We start from the raw sequence: 24159 nt of genomic DNA, 5'->3' as shown, positions 1-24159 counted from the left end.
ACACCTAGAAAGCATTAGAACAAGGGTTAGCAAACTTTTTCAGCAGGGGGCCGGTCCACTGTCCCTCAGACCTTGTGGGGGGCCAGACTATATTTTGGGGAAAAATATGAACGAATTCCTATGCCCCACAAATAACCCAGAGATGCATTTTAAATAAAAGGACACATTCTACTCATGTAAAAACACCAGGCAGGCCCCACAAATAACCCAAAGATGCATTTTAAATAAAAGGACACATTCTACTCATGTAAAAACACGCTGATTCCCGGACCGTCCACAGGCCGGATTGAGAAAGCAATTGGGCTGGATCCAGCCCCCGGGCCTTAGTTTGCCTACCCATGCATTAGAAGAACAGCACACATTACTGCACATCCCAAAGAAGCTAAGCACTGATTTCTTTGGGAAAGGTTTTAACTTCCACATTGAATTTGGCAGAGTATTTAAACTTTGACTGTACCATATTCTGTTTCTATACCTAAAATAAATAAAAAAATCAGAATAGAAAAAGGGAGATATTCCCTCCAAAAATTCACGTTTTTGCTTTATTATTTGCTCCATTACAGCTTATTATTTTCATATATCTCTGGTTAAATTTAATGTTATAAAACAAATACTATAATGATTCACATGTTTCCATTTATAATAGTACAAAGCTCTTATATGTATCCACCAATATTAATGCTGCAAATCCCATCGGTTTTATCAATCAGTCAGAATGAGGTGTAGCTTCTAAATAAACTAATACAAGATGTACTATTCCTGGAGAAGTGGCTTATGCTTTCTGCTTAAAGGTTCATCAAATCCCAACAACCCTACTCATACTGAAAATAAAATATTTAGGATTCCCTCATAACCACATTTTACTATCATATGCCAGCCACCTGTGCATTCTCAAAACAAAAACCTAATTAAACAAACCAAGAATATGAAATCTAGACCCCGCAAATTGCATTAAAAGGATACAGATAAATGATGTTGTTAAAATGGCCAGAATTGTTCCAGTTGGAATAGCTTTTTGAGCATCCCGAAGATCCCCTGACCTGTTTGAACCTGCCATAATGCCTAAAATACATACAGAAATAGAAAAAATGGGATGTCATCTAGTTTCTGATTATTCCAGTTATATTAAGTTGATAGATGCAACCTGTCATTAAAGCAACAACCATAACATACTACTACCAGAACAAGCAAAGGACTATCTGGTCCTATCTGGTCAATCACACCTTTAGCAGAGAGCTGGAAAGGGAGAAGGGAATGGAATAACAGCATCAAGACTTGGTGGAGACTATTAAGAAGGTCTGCATATGATGATCCTTCAAGAGTCAAATGTTCCAAAAGTCCTTTCCAACTGCCAGCTCTACAAACAGTCACAGTGGCTGTGTTTGCACATCACATTAAACCAAAACTTAGCACAGATATGCAAATTTGCTGGTTCCCAAGGAGGAAGCTGCAGCTGCTTTGCCTCTCCCTGGGTTTTTTAGAGAAGCAGCTAAGCTAAGGGATGGCTTATCACATAGCCTGAACCTGAGATTGTGGGCAAGGTGTCCTCCTTAACCAAAATCACAAGACACACCTTGCCTATAGCTCATGATTAGGTAGGAGAGCTTAACTATGATCTCAGCTTCAGACAACATGCTGCGCTGCTGCCCCGTGCTGACCTAAAGAGTCTAGGGAGAAACAAAGCAGATGCAAACTCCCATTGGGAGTCAGTGCAGTCATGGTAAGCCATACTCTGACTTACAATGCTGTGAGAACCAGGTCAATGTCAATACACTGGTCATAGTCACATACAATGCTAAACAAAACCATGGCTTAGCCTGAACATTCTGGGGAGAAGCTCATAACTGCTTTGTTCCTTCCCAACCCTTTTAGCTCAGTGCAGCGCACAGCTAAGCCAAGTTTTGGCACAGTGTGCAGTTCAGACCTGGGTTGTGGTTAAGCTCTCTCCTCCTTAACCAAGAGCTGCAGTCAAAGTTTGTTCTTGGCCACATCTTGCAGTGAGCCAAAGGCTCCTATCAATGAGGCTGCTAGACAGAAAAGGGTCTTCTCTGTATAGAAAATTAGTTCAGGCTATGTATTAGGAGAAATACTGTGCTTTTCACATTTTGCTGAGCCTAGAAAGGTTCTGAAGGCTTTTGGACTATTGAGTAAAGGCTGGAAAAGCCATGGGCTACTGAAGAAAAATATGCCTATGGATAGATAATCTTCCTTTATATGTCATTTTATTTTTATTTTCTCAACTTCTTTCTTTCCCTCACTACTTGTTTTCTTTATTTTTAATATCTGGTCTCGGCTACAAAGTGTATAAATATAATATTAATAAAATTATTATTTTTAAAAAGGCAATTAGTTGATGATTAGTTTATTATAGCGGCAAATGTTGCATTTTTATAAATTCATTTTTTTAAAAGAAAAACGTTTTCTATGTATTATGGTTTTCCAATAATAAAAAGAATAATAATAAATAATAAATCCAAAACCAGCAGCAGAAAAGTACTGGCAGAAGCAGAAAATATCTTTTAGTGCAAATATAAATTTAGGATAAAAGAACTATGTTTTGAGAACAATATTTGGTGATACTCAAATACAGAAACTATAATTAGCTGTAGTCAATGTCTCTTTTGTGGACACAGACATATGAACATAATAACGACCTTGTTTGATACATTATACAGCCCAGGCTACATGTTGGAACTGAGAGAAGAATATTTTTTAATCATATTATGAGGCAAAACTACACTGTAGCAAACTTCTGCAAACAAGTCTGCAATCCATTCTGGCAAGGCTAAGAAGCAACCCCTAAAGGCTTGCCAAAATGAATGTTTCTTCACTATTTCACAAGCAAGCTTCACTCCTGAAGAAAAGACATATAAACCAAAAGGTTCAAAACAAAGTCTACCTCTATAGTTTGAAAAAGGTGAAGAAAAGTGTTATGACCATAAAGGAAGGAGCGAAGATGTCAGTACAAAAGTTCAGCTTGTGCTGTACAAGAGACTTCTATGGAAGAGTTCCAGCAATACTTTTCAGCCAATTAGCTAATATCAGGACATGGATGACCTTAGCAAATGTATTATGTCCCAATAGTATTCATTACATGAGAGAACAAGTTCAGACAGCTTCTTCCATTTCTTGCAGGAATCAAAGCAACACAAAGGAAGACAAAGCCCTTATTTTTATAGACATGGAAAGAGATGCCAACAAAATTCCAGTTCATTCTCTGTTTTGGCAGTCATACTAAAATAATATGCTCTATCTCATCTGCAGGACTTGTTCATATTGCGTACCCAAAAATACTTCTCTCACGCCAAAAAACCCTAAATGCTGAATATAAGATTTTTACAGACACACAAATTCTTATTTCTTTGTTCTTACTAAATTAAACGCTTCACTCTGAATTACACATTTGAATTCTGAGTATCTGAACTCAAGGCACTGTGTTACAGTGGTTCCAGTTCTACCTCCAGGACTAAGTCCAGAGAACAGGATTGGGAGAGTGCCCTTCAGCCCCCTGGGGGTTGTGCTGTGTGGTGCTGCAAGGAACAATTCTTTCTCTAATACTACTTAATATCCACATGAAGATTCTGAGAGCACTCATTAGGTGGTTTGGGACCAGGTGTGGTCAGTACACTGATGACACAGCTCTATTTCTCCATGACATCTGAATCACAGGATATTGTGTGGGCCCTGGACTGGTGTCTGAACAACAGATGAGTGAAATGGAACCATTGGTTCCTACCTGAAAGGTAGTTCTTGATGCTGATAGAAGTTCTTCAATCTGAGATTGCAGTATCACCTTGTGATGAAGGCAGGAAATAACAATTTAGGGAAGTAGAATGCTCCCAGCATGCAGTTGCGCCCTCACTAAGCTCTACCAAGTCAGTCTAGGAGGAACAACATTGCCTAAAATGTAGGAAACCCACTTCCTTAAAAAAAAAACTACGAAAAAAATAGTGCTTTAGAATTACCTAAAGCCAGGAAACTATTAATAATAACTACCCATCAGATATGAGCCCAATGGTTCTTTCTATGTTGCTAGTGAAGCTCATCAATCCAGGACATACTAAATGCTCCAGATATAGGGTGGGAAATTGGTAGCAACCAAATTATTTGGCTTCAGGACCCTCTGACCAAATGGTGCTTCAGCTGAAGCATGCCTGCCTGTCTTATAATGTCTACTGAATGAGTTTAGTGGCTGCTCTGCACCTACAGAAAAGGCAGTGGAAGCAGCTGGCGTGCTCGTTGAGTGAGTAGTTATCCTAGCTGGCACAAGCAGTTTCTAAGATTCATTGGCTGGGGAGATACAAACCCTGCTCCATCTAGATGATGTGGGATTAGTTACTTTCTTACCTAAGTAAGAAGAATGAAAGGAGAAAAAAGAATGCCCATTAATCTAAAGCACTGGCTCTACACCCTTTAAGGTCCTGTGGACATCTGTAGAATGCCCCATCAATTCCGCGACGAGGTGAGCTCCCGTAGCTCGGTCCCAGCTCCTGCCCACCTAGCAGTTCGAAAGCACGTCAAGTGCAAGTAGATAAATAGGTACCGCTCCGGCGAGAAGGTAAACGGCGTTTCCGTGCGCTGCTCTGGTTTGCCAGAAGCAGCTTAGTCATGCTGGCCACATGACCCGGAAGCTGCCTGCAGAGAAACGCCGGCTCCCTTGGCCTACAGGGCGAGATGAGCGCCACAACCCCAGAGTCGTCCGCAACTGGACCTAATGGTCAGGGGTACCTTTACCTTTATGAAATGTAGATGCAACTTTCAAGAAAGGTCTCTTGCCTCCATGTAAAATACAGAGGTGCTTTGCAGCAGAGAGGGTGTTTAACTCAGAGCATTCTACTTCCTAAATTGATGTTTCCTGCCTTCAACGCAGACACACAGCTCACTGCATCCAACAGCATCCAAATGTAGCAAAAACCAGCTCCTCCACCTCAGGAGACCTCATTTGTAACAGTCACATCAGTTTGGGCAAAGTCATGCCAAAGTCATCTTTCTGGTTTGCCATCTTGATTCAAAACAGCATCCAGTATCAAAACAAAGATGAAGACTGCTGCCTCCATCTCAGGAGCTCTCATACAAAGTTGGGTGACAATATTTTGAGAGGCATCCACATCAACACAGTTGTGATCTGTTACACCAAATTGGGCAATAGTACCTTCAGAGTCATCCAACTATGTGCAGTTTGGACCTGTAGCACCAAACTGGGCAAAGTCACATGAAACTGGGTGATATTTTCAGCTGCATCTACATCAGCGCAGTTTGAGCCTGTCACACCAAACTGGGCAAAGTCATGTTTTGGTCCACTATCTTAATTCACAATGGCACCTGGCATTCAAATGTCAGTGAAGACCACCCCCACAACCTCAGGAACCCTCACACAGAGTTTAATGATACCAACTCAACAGGTGTCTGAACCCATAGAGAACAGGCGGGCAGACAAATAGACAGACAGACCATTTTCCAAAATATATAGTATTTTTTTTTGTAAACCATTTAGGTTGTTGTTGTTCTTTTAACCAATCAAGCAGTATATACGCTTTGTTAAGTAATGCAGAAATTATGTGAGTAGCGGAACAGAACTGAAGGCCTTAACTGAACAGCCTCACATACCACGGAATCTCTGACCTGGATAGCTCGGTTCAGTTAGGAACCCCAAGGAAAAATTGTTATGTGCCTCTCCTCTTACTCCCATTCCAGGAAGCCATGCAATGTCTTAAGAGCTCCAGGGACCTGAAGGTTCAGCTAACTGCAGCGCCACATAGCATCTGACCCCAAGAAGCCCTGACAATCTGATGCCAAAGACAATCTCTGTCTCCTTTTCTCACACTCCAAGGCACTTCTCTTTCTTATTTCATCTCTGTTCCCTCCTTCCCATTTTTTTTAGTTAACCTCACTGCTGCTAACAGCACACACTTAACTCTCCATATACCAATAAGGCTATACATATCTGTCTAGCATCTCTTGCCACCCATCTGCAGATAAGCTGTCAGTATTAGCTGAATGTTGCTTGCTTAACCACTATTTTTTGTTCTGTAATAATCTCCACATTGCCACAATCTTTCTATTTTGCAATGAAGCAGTACATTCTTTGATTCTCAATTCTTGACTGTTGTCTGATTACCCCATGTGTTAGTAACATTACTGTGTCTAAACTAAATATCTCATTATAAGTGCTGGCAGAAAAGACATTTACATGCACTTTTTTTTTACATGTATGTGCATCTGGGACACATAGAGCTGAGTTAGGCAAATTAAATCCAATATGCAATTCTAATCAATACACAGAGAATCACTTCAGTTGTGTGAGAGAGAAAGGGGGGGGGACTATACCTGTCACAGATGGAAAATAAATTCCTACTAGCATGGTGAAATAGGTCATGATATCCGAATACACATAGTATTTCATTTTCGCATCTGTCTCTTCTAAAACAGGAACTGATGGCTGATCCTGTTTCTCCACAAACGCGAATTTGTCTCCATATACACTCCACAAATTATCTGTGAGGAATAAGAACAAAAGTTTACTCACTCAGGCCAGCTTCTAAACATATACGAACACTAACTCATGCAAATCATTCACTCTTCCTCAAAATATGGTTCTCTTATCGATAAGAAAACCTTATTCGTTTTGACCACTTGAAGTTTCTGGGATATTAATTATCCCAGAATGAAGATGTTTATTAGGCTTATAACAAAAAGTGTGATGAATGTATTCCACATCCTGCTGAAGTCAGCAGTAAAGCATTTGCTAAGTGTAAATGGAACAGGATTTCAAGTCAAGGCAGGGCTGGGGCACACTGGGCTTGAAAAATGTGATATGTAATATAAACAGTTCATTTTCACTTGTAAAACTGGCAACATTGATCTGTATGGCCAATAATTTGTGTTCTTTTTCTTTTCATTTTCATGAGAAAGTGCTTATTATGTGGCACAAATAAATCATTCTGACAAATCTGCATAAAAGTAATGAAATGGACTACAATGGAGAAAAGGTGCTGAGGATACTCCTTGCAAGGATAATAGTTTGTCAAAATAAAAATAATTTTAAAAAATAGACTAATATAAATAAATAAGAATAAAAATGTGCACCCCACCACCAAGACCATACCATTGTAACCATCCAACCTCCCAAAATTTCAACACCTCTTGCAATGGTTTGACCCCCTTCCATTTCAACAGTACAAATTCTACAAACACTTTCCATATCTCCTCAAAATCATTTCTCCTGCATATTCCCCGCCTTACCTTAATGGCACACATTAATTTATCATTAATAGCTATATCCCACACCTCTTTATACCATTCTTCCATTTTATATTCTGCTTGTCCCATCCCCTTTCTAACTATAATCATTCGTGCAGCTGTCAATAAATTTGTGAGCAAGTCCTTCACAGCCTGCTATGAAGGATACTAGTTAGTCTAGTGCCGGAACTGAACTAAGGACCAGTTCATATGCGAAGTGTCATCTGCACATGCACAAGCAACCCTGGCAAACTGGGCAATCGCAACAGTCTGAAGAGAATGTGTTCGGGCAGCAGAAAGTACAAACTGATGCTAAAAAGAGCAGGAGTTAAAAGGCTTCCTTACTATACTCCTATCAGTATAAAACATTTGAGTTACCTACTTTCTGCACGTGTGGTTAAAGGTGCAATTGTCACCTCACAAGATGTAAACTCACCAAGGAAGACTCCGCTTGCGACTCCTGGAATCCCCTGGATTTCTGTGACGTTGTTTAGAATGAAATATTCATCACAGGTGGCATTTAACAGTGGGCTACCGCAGAAATTTTCCCACAGCTTGGTAGTCACTGTCATATTGTTTTCTTCATAATATTTGACACAAGGAAAGTCAGTATCTCTTACTAATGTACGATTTCCAAGCAGGCAAACGCTAGAACACAAAATAAAAATCAATCAAATGCTACATGTGATTTAACAAATTTTTATCATTTGATTTAACCAGTATGTTCAAGCTAGGATAAGTGTAGTTATATAGTAAAGTCAAGAATGCTGCCCCGTTTGGGGAAAATGTATTTTTCCCCTAGCAGAGAATATGCATTTTGAAAAATAAAGACTTTTTAGAAACGTGCATGTTCTCACTTCCACTTTAGTACCTGCCTCTTCATCAGTACATGTGTTCAACAATTAATGAAGTCATGTAAAGAAGCAAGTTAAGTGAGTGATGTCTGGCACAAAATCTACATTTAAGTGCACATGAGTATATTTGCACAGAAGTATTTAGCCTGCCCTTCTAAGGAAAGGCATTTCCTCAGAAGGCTTACAAGTGGTTAAAAATCACAATGTCAAAAAACCACCATCATCAAGAAAAACACAGCAGAGAAAGGAGTAACATATAATAAAACACAACAGGCTGTATCCAACATGGCAGTTCCACTCGCACAACAAATTTCTTCCTCTCCCTCTCCTGTCCCTTCAAGCCCTCCACATACTCACTAACTCTGCTCTGGAGGATTAGGGGATCCTGTGGGGGCACAGGGGCAAGGACAAGAAATGGTAGTCCCATTGTGCGAGCAGAACTCCACTTGTACAGCACTGAGTATAATCCAGTCTTCCGATAAAGGATCGGCTGGCTGGGCCTGCTGCAATAAAAAGTCTTCAACAACTGACAGAAGGCAACTGGAGAGGAAACCACCCCAACTGTCCCCATGATAAGAGCATCGAGCTCTTCCTTTCTCTCAGTCCCTGCCAGGCTCTCCAGATTCAGCTTAGAGTGTCTCCCAGCGACACTAATAAAGGACATATGAATTTGGGAAGGTTCTGATGACTCAGGGGGCTCACTGAGTTCAGGAATTCAAATTTTTGCTTCAATGTCTGAACCAAGTAGATTCCAGATATTTAAAGCATGCTGTAATAATAATCACATATCTAAAAGAACTTATCCTTTACTTACGGAAAGATTGGTGGTTCAAAAGCAGTTTTAATAACCCCAGCATAAATGGCAAAAATTGAAAGAATTACACAAGCCAAAAAGACGAGGGCAAGCTTATTGACGTATTTGACGCCCACAAAAACAACGAGGGCCATCAGAGCAAGGATGCATGTCCCATAAACTCTCATGTTGTTTAACATGGCTTCCTCACCACCTTCAAAAATAGCAGCATTGGGGGAAATGTATTTCTGTAGGGAAAACAAACATCAGACAGCTTTTAGCATGTAATTCCAAGACAGTTAACTTTCAGATCACTTAAATAATCAAAGAACAGCAAGACTGTTACCTCAAAAAGTTAGCTTTTAAAACAAAACTGGGGGAAATTAGTACTTGACAACCATTTCATCATTTGTCGAATTAGGATTTTTCTTTTATTTCAACATGGTTTTAGAAAATAAAACTAGGAAATATAATCTGAAAAATATCCGTGCAAGTTAATCTATTTATTAAGTTTGCATAAAAGTGCTTATAGGCAAAATATCTGTGAAGCAAAAATCATATATCAGGTGTGAGTAACATGTGGCCCTCCGGATGTTGCCGTGACTCCATTCTCCATTAGCCCCAACCAGCATGGCCAACACTCAAGGATGATGGCCAACATCTGGAGAGCCAAAAGCTCACCAAATCTGGTTTAAATTATTCATGCATCACAGCAAACATCATTCTTTAAAAAATGAATTTCTTCTGTGTAAAAGAAGAGGATAACAGCTCTCTTTAAGGTAGTTCTTGCCACCAACAATTTTCATAAATGCATGCATGGTACACAAGTATGTGTGCGCACATGAGATAGCACATATATTGCCCAATTAACTCGGGGAAGTCTTTAAAAAAGTAAATGTTTTTATCTAATAATTAAATATTGCCACCTCAATTTTAATTATTGTTATTAATTTGATTTCTTATCAACCCTTCACCATAAGGTCCCAGAGTACGGTACAAAATAAAAATGCAATATTACGGTCTGTGCCCCTTCATTTCAGACAGTATGTTATTCCATAAATAAAATTCATTATAGACATGTACTTCTCCAAGTCTCTCAGCTCTCTCTTCTCTGATGTTTTTAATAAAAACAGTATTGTAGTTAGTGCTACATTAACGTTATCAGCTTTTTAAACGGCAACTTACCAGTAGAATTTCAATTGTGCCAAGAATATACATAGCCCCTGCAAAAGTTGTGCCCAAGTAAAAACAGATTCCCACAGCTCCACCGAATTCCGGCCCTAATGCTCTTGAGATCATGTAGTATGAGCCACCAGCTGTGAAATTAACATCAATGAAACACACATTAGCACAATATTTAATGCCACAAGAATATTCAAAAGATATTTACACTGCTTCATTTATTCAACCACTAATTTCTGTACAGTATACAAAAATGTCAAACAAACAAATGGCAAACAAACATAACTCAACAATAATATAGTTTTAAGAACGGCCTGATGTAGTAGGAGATGGTGATTTCTCCATCGTGTTCAGGTCCACGACTCATTTGCAGACCACTGAGCGCAGACGTGGATTTCACGCTCTTGTGTGCGTGGCACCATGCATTCACATGTTTATCAGGCAGTGAACAGTGGTTTGGCAAAGGTAACACAACAGGAACAGTAGGTATTGCTGGAGTTACAGAGGGTTGGGACTTCATGGGTCGAACAGATAAAGCCACAAAGATCTAAGTAGGAACTGAAGCAGGAGCCAAAGGCATCAGCGCAGGGAAGAAACTAGAAACTATAACTGGCCGCTCTTTAGGTAAATCATCCAAAAGATTTGAAGTAATATCTGAGGAATCAGGTGAAGCCATGTTTACAAGGAAACAGCGGCAGCAGCTGGGCTATGTGATGAAACAGGCAACAAATGCTTGCATGGATCCTTACTAGTCACTACAGAAAGACTGAGAGGACCAGGCTGAAGCAAAACAGAGGAAGAAAGTGAAGGATCAGGTGGCACAGAAATGGGAAGAGGCTGGGGAAGGAACCTCAAATCCCCAAAATCCATCTTCAGAGAAGACTCCACAAGGACTCAGGGTGCACAAAAACTTCAGGCAGAGCCTCTTCATCACAACTGGTTGAAAAAAGAAAAGGGCAGGAAACTTAACCAAACTCTGGTGGCTCACCTTAAACACAACAGCTTTGGCAACTGCAGTGCCCTCAGCCACAGTATCTGGGATGTAATGGAGGGTGGCAGCTTCACCAGTCCCCTTGTTCCCCCCACGCCAATTGGGCTTGGCACCCACGACTGTAGAGGTTGACACCATCAGAGGAGGGCGGTGCTTATGAGCTGATTTATATGTTGCCTTAAGGGAGCTGATTTATATGTTGCCTTAAGGAAGCCTTCAGCAGCTTCCTCTTGTCCATGGCCCAAGACTTCCACAGAGCTACTGCAGCTGTTGGCCTGGAGCTAATGGAGACCACCAAAAAAATGAAATAAAACAGAGCTGCAGTGATTGCTGAACCAAAGATTTGTGGAAACAGCAGGGGGGGGGGTCCCTTCCAAGTCTACAATTCTATGATTCTATGAAATGCCATGGGCTGGTGCGGCTGATGGCCTGGAGTTCTAGTGAGGCTCAGAAAACGGCAGGCAGGAGAAGAAAGCGTTAAAAATTTGGCTCACACAACCCACAGAACACTACACTGCTTGGATGAGGAAGGGAAAGGACACTTCAACAGGCTATAAAACAAAGGAAGGGGGGAGTTCACTTTAAACTAGGGACAAGGGACAATACAAAGAGGGAGAAGCAGAGTTTAAAGGGCAGAAAATGGTAAGGCACAGCGTACAGCACACACAAGAAAGTGCCCACAATGACACATAATATGCCCAGAAACAAAAGACCAAGGACCACAAATTCACTAGATCCCCCCCCCACGAATAATATTATGAACACAACCTCCCCCCGCAAAAGCAAGCACAGAAGCACACCAACAACAATTGGCAAGCCAGACCACATGAAGGCACTCCTGTATCGGGAAATTTTAAATGCATAATCTTTTACAATGTTTTATGTGTTATAAGCCGCCCAGAGTGGCTGGGGAAACCCAGTTAGATGGGCAGGGTATAAATAATATTATTACTGCACTTATTTTACTTTTGTGATCACCACCTTATGCAGGTAGGTGGGCGGGATAAATAAATAAATGGAGAGCCAGGGAAACCCACTGTTCTCTACTCTCCTTTATTTCCCATCACCACCCATGTACCCAGCAGGTTTTCCTCATTTACTGGGCTTTGGGAAGGGAGCAGGAGGTCTCTGACAGCATCTCAGAGACCTTGTGCCCACTTTTCCAAAGTTCAGTATGCGGTGCCTTCCTTACTGGCCTTTGGGAAGGAGGTGAAAGGGCTCTGGGGACACCCCAGAGGCCAGCAAGGAAGGCGCCTCCTTGCTTACCAGACTGCAACAGATTCCCCATCCTTGATATTGAGATTATCAGAACTCTTATCATTTATTTATAGTTCAAAGCCAGCACTTTGAATTAGAAATAGACTGGCAAGGCAGTGCAGCTGCTTCAGAAAAGGAGTAGCATGATAATGCCAACCTAGCTATCAATCGTTTGGGCCAGCAACATTATGGACCACCCGAAGTTTCTTTAGATTTTATATAATAGCTGAATCCACCAAGGTTTGTTCTTGGCTTACTGAACGTTGCTTGTAGGAGCCAAGCAAACCACAATTCCTGGTTCAGATGCAACACTATGCCAAGGATTACAGTTGCTTTCCTCCATGTGCTATTGAGGAGATGACACACAGCCCAGGTAAAGCAAAGTTAATGGTTTAATGTGAACTTGCCTACTATGACATGAGAACTGGGCCAGTGGAGAGGCCAGGAAGATGCAATGGGTGTTTTTTTGTTTTTAAAAACGCATTCCATCATTCAGACATTAGTATGGTTGCCATAATTCAGTCTCACAAATCTGGGTGTCCTACTATACAAATTATTTTCCAATTATCCAATTAGAAAGGGTTGAGAAAGGGTTAAGCAACCTGCTTCCTGTTGATATCCCACTACAAATCGCCCCAGATGCTTGGATTTTTGATACATTTGTTGCTCCACCCCTTTTTGCCTCCGGCTCCACCAGGCACTGGCATACGTCCCTCAGGTGGTTTTCCAAAAATGCATTTGGCCCTAGGCTGAAATAAATTCCCCATCCCCTCCTTTGTAATAACATGTCATTCTATTTTTTATGCATAGAAACTCCTCGTTACATTCCTCTCTGCATGTAGTCTGGAACTTTATCTCTTTCTTTCTCCCCATCTTAACATGTTTAGTTGGCATTTTTACTTCTAACTTTGATAGCAATGTACACTACACTAGCAATCAACAATGCAGTGCTTTGCATGTCTACTCAGAAGTAAGCCTGAGTGCCATAGGCCTTATTTCCTGCCAAGCGGGTACAGGATTGCGACCTCAGGCTGCTTAGACATTGTACTGTTACTTACTAAAGACCATGCAAGCTTTCCTAAACTTTACTAAATTTTATGCAAACCTCAGTTCTTTCAGAACATCAACCATTGTTTCTCCTTGTTCAATGTACATTAGCGTTGGTGATTAGGAGATTCATGGGGGATAGTGTGATATGTGGTTAGGAAAGGAAAGGAAAGACAGAAAGTGTGCAACTATCTCAGGCATCTGAAAAAGTGGATTAATTTAGAGACTCACAAGAGGAGCCTCTCTCTCCCTGCCCTCCTTACAGAACATGCAACATGAATGACAGAAGCCTGGTTTCTTCTAACTTCAAATGAAGATTCTTACCAAAAAAGATGCTTATTTATAGGTTCTTTCCTTTAAAACTGATGCAACGGCATGTGCTGTTTTATGATATCAAGCAGGTGTGAAACAAAGAGTGACCATTAATAAGCCCCATGCACATTTGCCCCCAGGAATGCAGATAGGAGTGTGTGAAACAAAGGTCAGACACGGACTTTCACGTTATTTGCAATTTCTACTATTTAACCTGTTGCATTCCCTAATGCTCTGTGTCAAAAATAGATTCTTAACAAGGAGACGGAAGAGGGCAAGAGTTTAAGAGTTGACTTGGTATGGTCATGCGATGCAGACCTGCAGGACAGTGCAACATAAGGCTTCTGTAAGCAAGTGAGTGCTGAATTTGGGCTAGAAAAGCAAGTCAGAAAGTGACCAAATGGGGTGAGATAGTGGTGGATTGGGGGGGCTGGGGGAAGTAGGAGGCCTTTCCTCAAATGTAAGGAGTTTCCTGCATACGTGAGGGGGATCCCTCCCTGCATGCAAGAAGCCATACATGCCCCCTTCCTTTTTCCGAGAGTGATACCCTGCACCTAACAGCCAACTTTACTAATACAGGGACCGCATCTAGAAGCAAACAGTATCTGGAACATTGTCTCAGAAGGTAGCAACTAAAAAAGCCTAGATAATCCACTAACAACAAAGGGTTCCTGCTGTGCTCTGCTCTGGCTAATTGGCTAACAGTGCTTAGATTATAAAACAGTAGGTATCAAGTAGCACTAAGGAAGAGATTGGCAAGGCTGTGGCTGGAATAATAACTGCAGCTTCACTGTTCATAAATCAAGGAGAACGAAGGGAACACTGGAGGAGAATTCAAAGGTCAGAAGCAATCCATTATCTGGGAGATTGTTTAATGTTATAAGATTTATTAATTCGTTATGACAGAAAATGTAAGATCACTGGGCATAGGTAACTGCACAGCATAGGATCAGACTGCACATTTAGCACTTTGCCTGTGTTTTAACAGAAATGGCTTGCTTTACAGTCTCATTAAGCAACCCTAAGCACAGATATATGTAGGCAAGTGCCATTGTGCAACTACAGACAGGGCTGCATATCTAATGTTTCCTGCCAGCATAAATGTGAATGCTATTTGGTTGCTATGTATCAATTCAAAGAAAAATAGTACCAGTATCAAATTTCTTATAGTGACAGACAACACACTGTCTGAAAGCACTGCAGAATGCATGTCTACTCAGAAGTAAAAACGAACTTTGGCTGCAGCTCATGGTCAAGGTTAAATTACATTTGTGGGCTGAAATAGGTGCCCCACTTCCGATAAAGTCTCTTGTGTACGCTGTTTCTCCATTTCCACATGCAAATTGGGGAAGAGATACAGAAAGGCTTAGTTAGCTATAATGCTGCTGCCATTGCTGTAAGAGCAGCAAAGATAAGGCTTTTGCAGACACACCTGCATCCCCCCCACCAACTAGTCAGGCGCGGGCAGAATTGCAGGCACCTTGATATAGCCAGTCCTGTTCCATCAGAGTCAGCTGTCCTCAAGAAAGCAGGCAAGAAGAGAGAGACCGGAACGAGCATCATTATGGGAAGAATGCCAGAGCCTTTCCTTGGTACCTACCACGCTGACAGACCTAGGAAATGTATGCCTGTGCCCAGAACAGCAGGAGATACTCTGTTGTCCACTCCTCACATACCCACTTCATCATAGTGAGAGGCATTTCATCTGTATCCCATTATCATTTAGCATGTGCACTAAACATACTTTTAATATATAAGTAAAATTTGTAATTACCTGGAACTACACCATTTGTTGCTATTGCACTCATTGATATTGCAGTTAGCAGAGTCTGCAAAAAAACAAGTGACATTGGAGAATGTTACTAGCAAATTTAAGAAACCACAGCTGACGACAGTTAGTATAGTAAGAGCAGAAGCTCCCAGCACATTGAGGGTGCAGGACCCATGAGTTAAATCTTTATAAAAAGCAAAAGATGTATGCATTCAAGTACAAGACAGCACTAAAACTATTGATCCATATGAAATACCAGTGGCATCTCTTTATTCTTGCATCTTATGTCAGAAATCATGCTTTTGCAATAGTATATAAATTGGTGAAGACACTGTAGTTAAAATGGTTCAAGTGGAGACAAGAACCAAGGCATAAGTTTTACTGGTGGTCACTGACTCAGCACATACTACTCTTCATTTATGTAGCGCTGGTATGAACAAAGGCTCAGACACCGGATTCTTGGTGTAGAAGTGAGAAAGACTAACCATCACCCATGTCTCCTTTTCATCTGCCTACTAATACAGCAAAGAGAAGCTATTTATACATATCTATATCCCATTCTTCCTTTCAAAGTTCAGAGCTGTTTAGGCACTGATGAGGCCCCAACTGCTTGGCATTAACAACATTGCAGCCTTAGATGCCCTCAAATAATACAACAGGCAAAGTTTGAGAATGAGAATGCCTGACAGTTGGTTTCTCTAACAGTTAAGCCCCTCAGAACAGGTGAAGAACAAGCCACTTAAATAGATGTGAATTGATTGGGCTATTTATATATGTGTGTCTGTGTGCTTCCAGTAGTTTTAAAATGGCAAGTGGGAAGGTCCAGCTGCAGGAATGGGAAAGAAAACCACTGTTTGTACCATAAAACCTAAAGCAAAATGTTTTGTGAGTCTACAAGAAAGAAAGGAATATTCATGGGTATTGGTCAGCTGGCTGTATGGCTTTCATCAGTGGAACAGGCAGGGAAACAATTTCATTCAGTCCCCTTCGCTTTGTGCCCCATTATTACTACTACTATGATGGTCTAGAGCGGATTTAGGAAGGATGTGGGGGGGCTGCACTGGAGTGAGGAATAATAAAAAATTGCTTCCCTTCCCATTCCACTGACCAAAACCTTACCATAAGCTGAGTGGCATTCTTGGATACAACCCAATCTTTTCAAAAATGCATTTGGATTTAAGGAACTATTAAACATACTGAATGTTATGCTAGTTTTCCATAACCTAACTAAAACACAAATATAGTATGTATGTTTAATATCATCCTAACAAAAAAACAAAAATCAAACCCATATATCCAAAACACTCTAACAGGACGACATTTCAAGGTTAGAAAGAATTGTTTTCCTCTTTCAGTCATATTCCTTGCCATGATATCAAATCAGAAGATGGAAGAAAGCCAGGTATGGGTCAAAGCTCCAGGGCTGAAACATGTGCAGACTTAAGCCCAAACCACTACAATGACACGGAACCCATGTCTGTTGGCTCTGAACTTCGGAAACAATATCTCACTCGATGAGTTGTTAGGAAATGATGTTGCTATTTAAAGTGAGAGCAGTTGGAAACCAAAGTAAGGGAAACTGTCCAAACTGGTGACCAAGCCAATCAGCTGTTGGGTAAGAGCCTCCCATTTATTTTCACATCCTATTTATTCTCTCATTGAATGTATGACTTCCCCTGAGAATTAAAATCTCTTTCACAGTGTCAGAATCTAAAATGAAATGAAATCAAAAGACTTGGGTGATCCAGAAAGAGTATTGCTTCTCTGATTTAGATGTGGGGTAGGGGCATTGAGACTAATTAAGCCTTAAATTTAATCAGAAGGAAGAGAAACGACTAGTTCCCATCCTCATGATGTTCAATCTGGACAATGGCTTATCTTCCTAATTCATTGGTGACTGTGTTGTGTGCCACAGATAAAACATATTTTTATAAATATATTCTCTTTTTAGGTCCTTACTTGGCACAGCCCTTTTTCCACAAAATAATTCTATTTTTTGAACTGCAACTACACTTGGCTTGCATAATATTTCTGAACTGAAAAAAAGGTTTGTTCATGAGAAATCCTAGCCTAAACAAGTTGCTGCTCTTTTGGCACTAGAGACTGAGATATACAAATAAGGTTAAAAAAGTTGGCCTTCCTAAAAGCTACTTGATGTTGCTTTAGAAGAAGAGGAGGAGTTTGGATTTGATATCCCGCCTTTCTCTCCCTTTAAGGAGTCTCAAAGCGGCTAACATTCTCCTTTCCCTTCCTCCCCCACAACAAACACTCTGTGAGATGAGTGGGGCTGAGAGACTTCAGAGAAGTGTGACTGGCCCAAGGTCACCCAGCAGCTGTGTGTGGAGGAGCGGGGAATCGAACCCGGTTCCCCAGATTACGAGACTACCGCTCTTAACCACTACACCACACTGGCTTTAGCATATCCATAACGCAGCCACTTAGAACATAGCAACAGAAGGACATAAACTCTGTCTATCTTGCACCCAGTCTTGCCTTACATAGCTTGCTCCCCGTAAATGCTTGAATAAAGTTACAAAACGACAATGGAAAATCACTAGAATGCAGAACAGCATTTAAAAATAATAATAATTTTTTTTTTATACCCCGCCTTCCCCAGCCAAGACCGGGCTCAGTGCGGCTAACAACCAATAATAAAAACAAGTTGATTAAAATACAATTTAAAAAAGATTAAAATATAACATTAAAACATTAGGATGCAGCCTCTTCACAGGAGGAGAAAGGAAAAAGAAAGAGGGGGAGGAAATCAAACTTATTCTAAGCCAAAGGCCAGATGGAACAACTCTGTCTTACAGGCCCTGCGGAAAGAAATCAGATCCCGTAGGGCCCTGGTCTCATGAGACAAAGTGTTCCACCAGGCCGGAGCCAGTGTTGAAAAGGCCCTGGCTCTGGCTGAGGCTAATCTAACTTCTTTAGGGACCGGGACCACTAGGGTGTTGCTATTTATGGACCTTAAGGTCCTCTGTGGGGCATACCAGGAGAGGCGGTCCCGTAAGTATGAGGGTCCTAGGCCGTGAAGGGCTTTAAAGGTCAAAACCAGCACCTTAAATCCGACCCTGTACTCCACCGGGAGCCAGTGCAGCTGGAAAAGAACTGGGTGAATATGCTCCCAGGGCAGAGACCCCGTGAGGAGCCTCGCTGCAGCATTCTGCACCCGCTGGAGCTTCTGGGACAGCTTCAAGGGCAGCCCCACGTAGAGCTAAACATAAAAAGTGGAAGTTGTACTTACACCAGAACAGCACATGAATACAATGATGAAAGATTCAAGAACTCCTGCTGTTCCCACAATCCATGTCAGTCTCAGGAATAGGATAACTCCTAAAATGTTCTGTAGACAGGGCAGATACACGCCAATGAAAGTGCCCATACGTGGAGCCTAAAAAACCCACAGAAAACATAATAGTTCGTTAGTATACTTTTTGACCAATGTATCTGGATTAAGCAAGACAGCCTTTTCCCCAAAGAAACAAATTTTCATAAAGGCTAAAAAATCCTCTGAACCGGGATGCAACCAGTAACATCTACACATAGAGAATCACAGAAATATTCAGAAACTCTTTGAGGAGCTTTTATGTTTCTCACACTACAATCTCAGAAATGTATGTCCTATGCCCTAGGAAAGAAGCTTCCACTGCATACAATCAGTTACATGGCTCTCAGTCTTTCACTCAAATGTAGGTATGACCATGATCAGACAAGAACAATAGTGCAAGGCCGTATCTTCTGAGAGTAGTAAACGCAACTGTAACCACAGAAAAGAAGCTATTTTGGGAAGCAAGAAAAATTGGAACTGAAGGATAACAGTTGCCCCACCATAACAAGGAAAGCCGTATTTGGCACAGATCTAGATGCACTCCCTCAGAGTCTTCAACTTCAGCTGGCTCCTGACAGATTTGGATTTTGTCTGGTCTCTCTTCGGTTGCCCCCATTGTGTGAAGAATGTGACAGAGTACTAGCCCCCTTGGATTCCCCTTTAGTATGCTCTGTGGCTATAGGTTGAATAATTCTAGGGCTTACTGATCATGGCCCAAAATTTTGAACAAAATCTCCTATTTTGCAAGGCCCCAGAAAAAGAAATATATCATAGGTGTTACCAGCCACTTGCTCATGGCAACACCTGTTCCTTCAGTTGCCTCTATTGGCATGTTAATATCCATGATCACTGTGTCACTCTTTCCAAACCATGGAAAAGGGGAAGAGGAAAAAGAGATTGTAGTGTGTATTTTGACACTCTCCAAAAGTAAACTTGTTGTATGTATGGCTGATAACTAGCAATATTTTAATTTTTCCTGGATGGAACTGAGTGAAATGAATCATATTTCATTTTATCATTATCGGTAATATTTATTACCTATTTTGTATGACAGACAGCCCACCTCTCCAATGAAGAAGCTCTGCTACCAAGTGTTAATTAAAAGTTTTGGCATTTGTACCTTTATTTCCTTACGTTTGCTATCTTCATCTTCTTCATGTTCTACCACTCCTTGAGTAACATTGGTATAGTTGGCTAGCTTATTAAGAAGGGATGATACCATGGGGTTGCTATCCATTTCTTCCTGTTGGGATTTTGAAAAACTTGTTAAATATCAAGGTCCAATATACAGGAACACATTTCAGAACAAACAGGAAAAAGCATCATATATCTATGCATATTCTCCTGCTACAACCTATTTGCTGTGAAATAATGAGGATTTCAAGGATTCTTTGTTATTATTGCAAAATAAAAGTTGTTAAGTTGTGTACAAAATAAAACCACGGGTCTATTTCTGCTAAGATCCTTCTTAACATGGTTAAACATTCAAATTCAAACTCTCCTAAGTAATTCTGATGATTTTTTGTGAATAGAGTTCATGATTGCAAATTATATTTACTCAAGTTTTACATGAGATAAATGTATTTGCCATGGCAACCTCCCAGCTTTGGTGAGTGCTACTTCCTCCCTCTCCGAATAAGGCAATGACACACAAGTAGGCTTAAAGGTTGCTTAAGGTTGTTCCAATGATACAGTCAAGTTTAAAAGATGTAGAGATACAAGAAGCTAGACAAGTCACTCTGAATGATCATTTGGAAGGCAAGACAAATGGTGTTATATTAGTTAACTGGAGCTATCTGGGATTCCAGAATAAAAACAAAAAGAAGGAGGAAGTCATGCCAGGCTGGGCTGAACATACATATAGAGAGAGATATGATGTGCAAGTGCTTCCACTTACAGTTCAGGCCACTTAGAACATTAGCAAAGTTGGGAGTATTTTTTATTCCAACATGCTAGGATCAACTGTGAAGGACTGAATGAAAAACGGAAATGAGGGAAGGAAAAAGCATGCAGGGTTGAGTTGAAAAGTTCTTTAAGAATGTAAGAATACTGGAACAAGCAAATGGCCCATGTGGTCCAGCAACCTGTTTTCCCAGTACCCAACCAGATGCCTTTCAAGCACAATAGCATTCTCCTCTCCTACAGCTTCCATCAACTAGTATTCGGAAGCACTGCTGCCTTCAACTACGGCAGCAGAGCAGAGCCATCATGGGTAGTAGCCATTGATAGCCGTCTCTTCCATGAATTTATCTAGTCCTCAAAGTCATCTGAGTTGGTGGCCATCACAGTCTCCCATGGAAGCGAGTTCCATAGTTTAACTATGTGCTTTGTGAAGAAGCACTTAACCTGACTGCTAGCTCAGTTCTAATTTCAAACAAGTGAAGCAAATCTTTCAAAATGGTTCTCTGTAAGGTCATTCAGCTTTTTATTCAGAATGCAAATGCTTCATTACAGCTGGCTGATGAGCCTCAATGGAAATATTTGCTACAAATAAAATGAGGATGCATTTTAAATTGCATTTTAACCTGTATTTTAAATTAGTTTTCCCCCCCTCTCTTTTTCCCCTATTATGTTTTTACTATGATTTTATTTTATTGGTGTTAGCCGCCCTGAGCCCAGCTCTGGCTGGGGAGGGCAGGATATAAATAAATTATTATTATTATTATTATTATTATTATTATTATTATTACAAGAAAGAAACTTGAGGGCTGAGTTCAACACTCCCCTGTCTTCTTCTCCCCATGTGGCCTGGAGAAGGCCTTTGCATGCATTTAGTTTCATTTTCTACAAATCCTGGCTTGTCATGTCATACAAACCAGAAATCATAGTTTAAAGCAAACTCTGCTTGGTTAAACAAGCAGCTTATTGACTCGTGGTTTGAAACAACCAAAGTTTGTTTTACACCACAACACAACAAGCCAAGGTTAGTGGAAAGCGAAACTAAACTCATTTTCCCAAACACTGGAGAGGCGGAGTGCAGAAACTCAGGACTTCCCTCAAGCTTATTCCTTGTACAGTAGCAACAAACCATGATTTAGTGTTATATGTCAACATGGTAGTATTAGACTTCATAGAAGTGACAATTTGTGGATCCCTAAGGTTATATATGCAGCTAAGTCCTGAGTAGATTCTCTGAAATTTACAAACCTAAGTTACTCATATTTAACTCAGGTTTATTAACCTCAGTGGGACTATTCTGACCCTGGTCTTACAGAATAGATTGCAAGAAAACACAGCAAGTACTGCTACTTGAATAAAAATACATAAATATAACACGTCATTACTTAGAACTTAGTAACGGGGATTTGGGGAAATAAGTTATCAAAAGTACCTCAAAAAGAGCCATATTTTTCCCTTCATAAATGTTTCCTCTCTCCATGCTGTCATTATTGATAAATGGGCTGCTTTCCCTTGGAATCCCATCACCTACCAGGAAACAATGAATACAAGCAGGGTTATTTTTAAATGTACAAACAAACCAAGCATCAACCTAAAAGTAGTAATAAAAACAATCATAAGAGCAAGATGAATAAAATCACAATAAAGTAACCATCATAATGATAATAAAAAAGCTTTAAAAAGTAGCATAGAATATATGTACAAGGTTCATATTTGTATCAAAAATGCCAAATAATCATGAATGTTGCCGAATAGATCATATTTAATGGGAATACACCAACCATGTTTGGTCATATGCATCATTAGCAGTCCCCAAGCAGAAACAAAGGGGTCCACATCACCCCAGGGACTCATATTTTATGAGTCAGCTTTTTCCAGAAATGACAATAAATATGACTTGTTAAATCCACAGATGCATAGAATAACAAGATGCATCCTTTCACCCTGGAGAGATCACTAGACAAGTGGCAACCAACAGATACAGAATTAATTGTTGAGAGGTTAAGTCAACACTGACACTGTCAGAAATGGATTAAGAGACATAGTTTAGCATCCAAATGACTTGTGTGCCAACAATAATATCAATCTCCATTACAACTTGCTTCCAGAACTTGTGTATAGTTACATACCCACCATGTATGCCGATATGTTATGCTGGTGGGATTGTAAGGTATGAGAAACAAAACCACAGTTATAAGCAGATATATCAAAGCATTTAACTGTAAACACAACTACTCCAGTAAGACCTTTAATTCTGTAACTCTATGTGTGACAGAACAGTATTTGTCTCCAAGTATCTGAATGAAACTTTACAGAATCTGTGGGGATTCAGACCTTGTTTTAATAAATTAAGTGACACTAAAAGTTCATATTACACATAAATCCGCTTTTCCTGGAAGAATAGCCAACTGTCAACACCACTACAATCTGCTAGAGAGGAAAACAATTGAGAAGCTCCCCAAGAACTGAACTTTACAAGTAAAAAATAATGGAAACCTAAGCCCACTTTCATGGTTCTAGTTCCCACACTCAGCAATTTGTTATTCCACACTCCAGTGTCCCCAAACACTAACCAAAGTACACAGTCAGATCACATGAGATGATGTCTATAAACTGCCCACAAAAAACCAAACTTGCAAGGATCTGTACTCTGAACTGCATGAACTCCACACAACTTTAAAGTGCAAAAGGTGCAGAATTCTTCATGTAAAACTTAGTATATGTTCCCAAAAAAATCCAAAGTTGTATGTACGGTATTAAATGGCATACAGAACATGGTATAGATATGCAGTATTTTTGGAATCACACACTTTCATTCTGCTTCATATTCAAACTCCGTTTTCCTCAAGATGCACAATTTCCCTGTGTGCATCACAATTACCGTATTTTTTGCACCATAACACTCACTTTTTTCCTCCTAGAAAGTAAGGGGAAATGTCTGTGCGTGTTATGGAGGGAATGCCTACGGGTAGCATGCCTACGGATTTTCCTCCTCTAAAAACTACATGCGTGTTATGGTCGGGTGCGTGTTATAGAGCGAAAAATATGGTATTTTTTTTACACTCTCCAAACGTTCTTACTTCCCAGTTTTATTTGCAGTAGTTGCTTACATAAAAAATTGTCCTTGTTAGGTGACTATAACTTTCCAGACCAGAATTTAGCATTCAAAAAAACTTTTTTCAAAGCAAATTATCTTAACCATTGCCATCTAATTGTCTTCTGTGACTTTCCACCCTCCTTGTGTCCAGGGTAACTATTTGGCACCTCAATGTTGTTTATGAGAGTAAAAGCAATTGCCATACAATAAAAGAACTCTAACAAATAGCAACTCCTCCCCCAAGTCCAGTTCTTTCATCACTATGACATTTTTTTCTAGTTACAGGTAGGTAGCCATGTTGATCTGCCATAGTCGAAACAAAATTAAAAAAAAAATCCTTCCAGTAGCACCTTAGAGACCAACTAAGTTTGTTATTGGTATGAGCT

At 40.3% G+C, this 24159-nt stretch overlaps 2 protein-coding genes across 5 annotated transcripts in view; both read right to left on the bottom strand.

Moving 5' to 3' along the window:
- ABITRAM (actin binding transcription modulator) overlaps nt 1-4625 on the bottom strand; it is a 183849-nt gene extending 179224 nt beyond the window's left edge. The window contains exon 1 of the mRNA XM_081206660.1: nt 4544-4625. Within this exon, the coding sequence (XP_081062786.1) occupies nt 4544-4610 (67 nt within the window). The 5' untranslated portion in view covers nt 4611-4625. The remainder of the gene's footprint in view (nt 1-4543) is intronic.
- SLC12A7 (solute carrier family 12 member 7) overlaps nt 1-24159 on the bottom strand; it is a 95802-nt gene that overhangs the window by 29036 nt on the left and 42607 nt on the right. For all 4 annotated transcript variants that reach the window (XM_081206189.1, XM_081206191.1, XM_081206190.1 and 1 more), the window contains exons 2-10: nt 22109-22203; nt 19898-20020; nt 18694-18840; nt 15450-15504; nt 10072-10202; nt 8908-9134; nt 7676-7887; nt 6328-6495; nt 964-1062 (exon numbers count right to left, since the gene is read on the bottom strand). In XM_081206189.1, the coding sequence (XP_081062315.1) occupies nt 964-1062; nt 6328-6495; nt 7676-7887; nt 8908-9134; nt 10072-10202; nt 15450-15504; nt 18694-18840; nt 19898-20020; nt 22109-22203 (1257 nt within the window). The remainder of the gene's footprint in view (nt 1-963; nt 1063-6327; nt 6496-7675; nt 7888-8907; nt 9135-10071; nt 10203-15449; nt 15505-18693; nt 18841-19897; nt 20021-22108; nt 22204-24159) is intronic.

The sequence above is a fragment of the Podarcis bocagei genome (genome assembly GCF_964188305.1).
Source record: "Podarcis bocagei genome assembly, chromosome: 8".
Classification (NCBI taxonomy): domain Eukaryota; kingdom Metazoa; phylum Chordata; class Lepidosauria; order Squamata; family Lacertidae; genus Podarcis; species Podarcis bocagei.
This window is presented reverse-complemented; position numbering and strand designations above follow the sequence as displayed.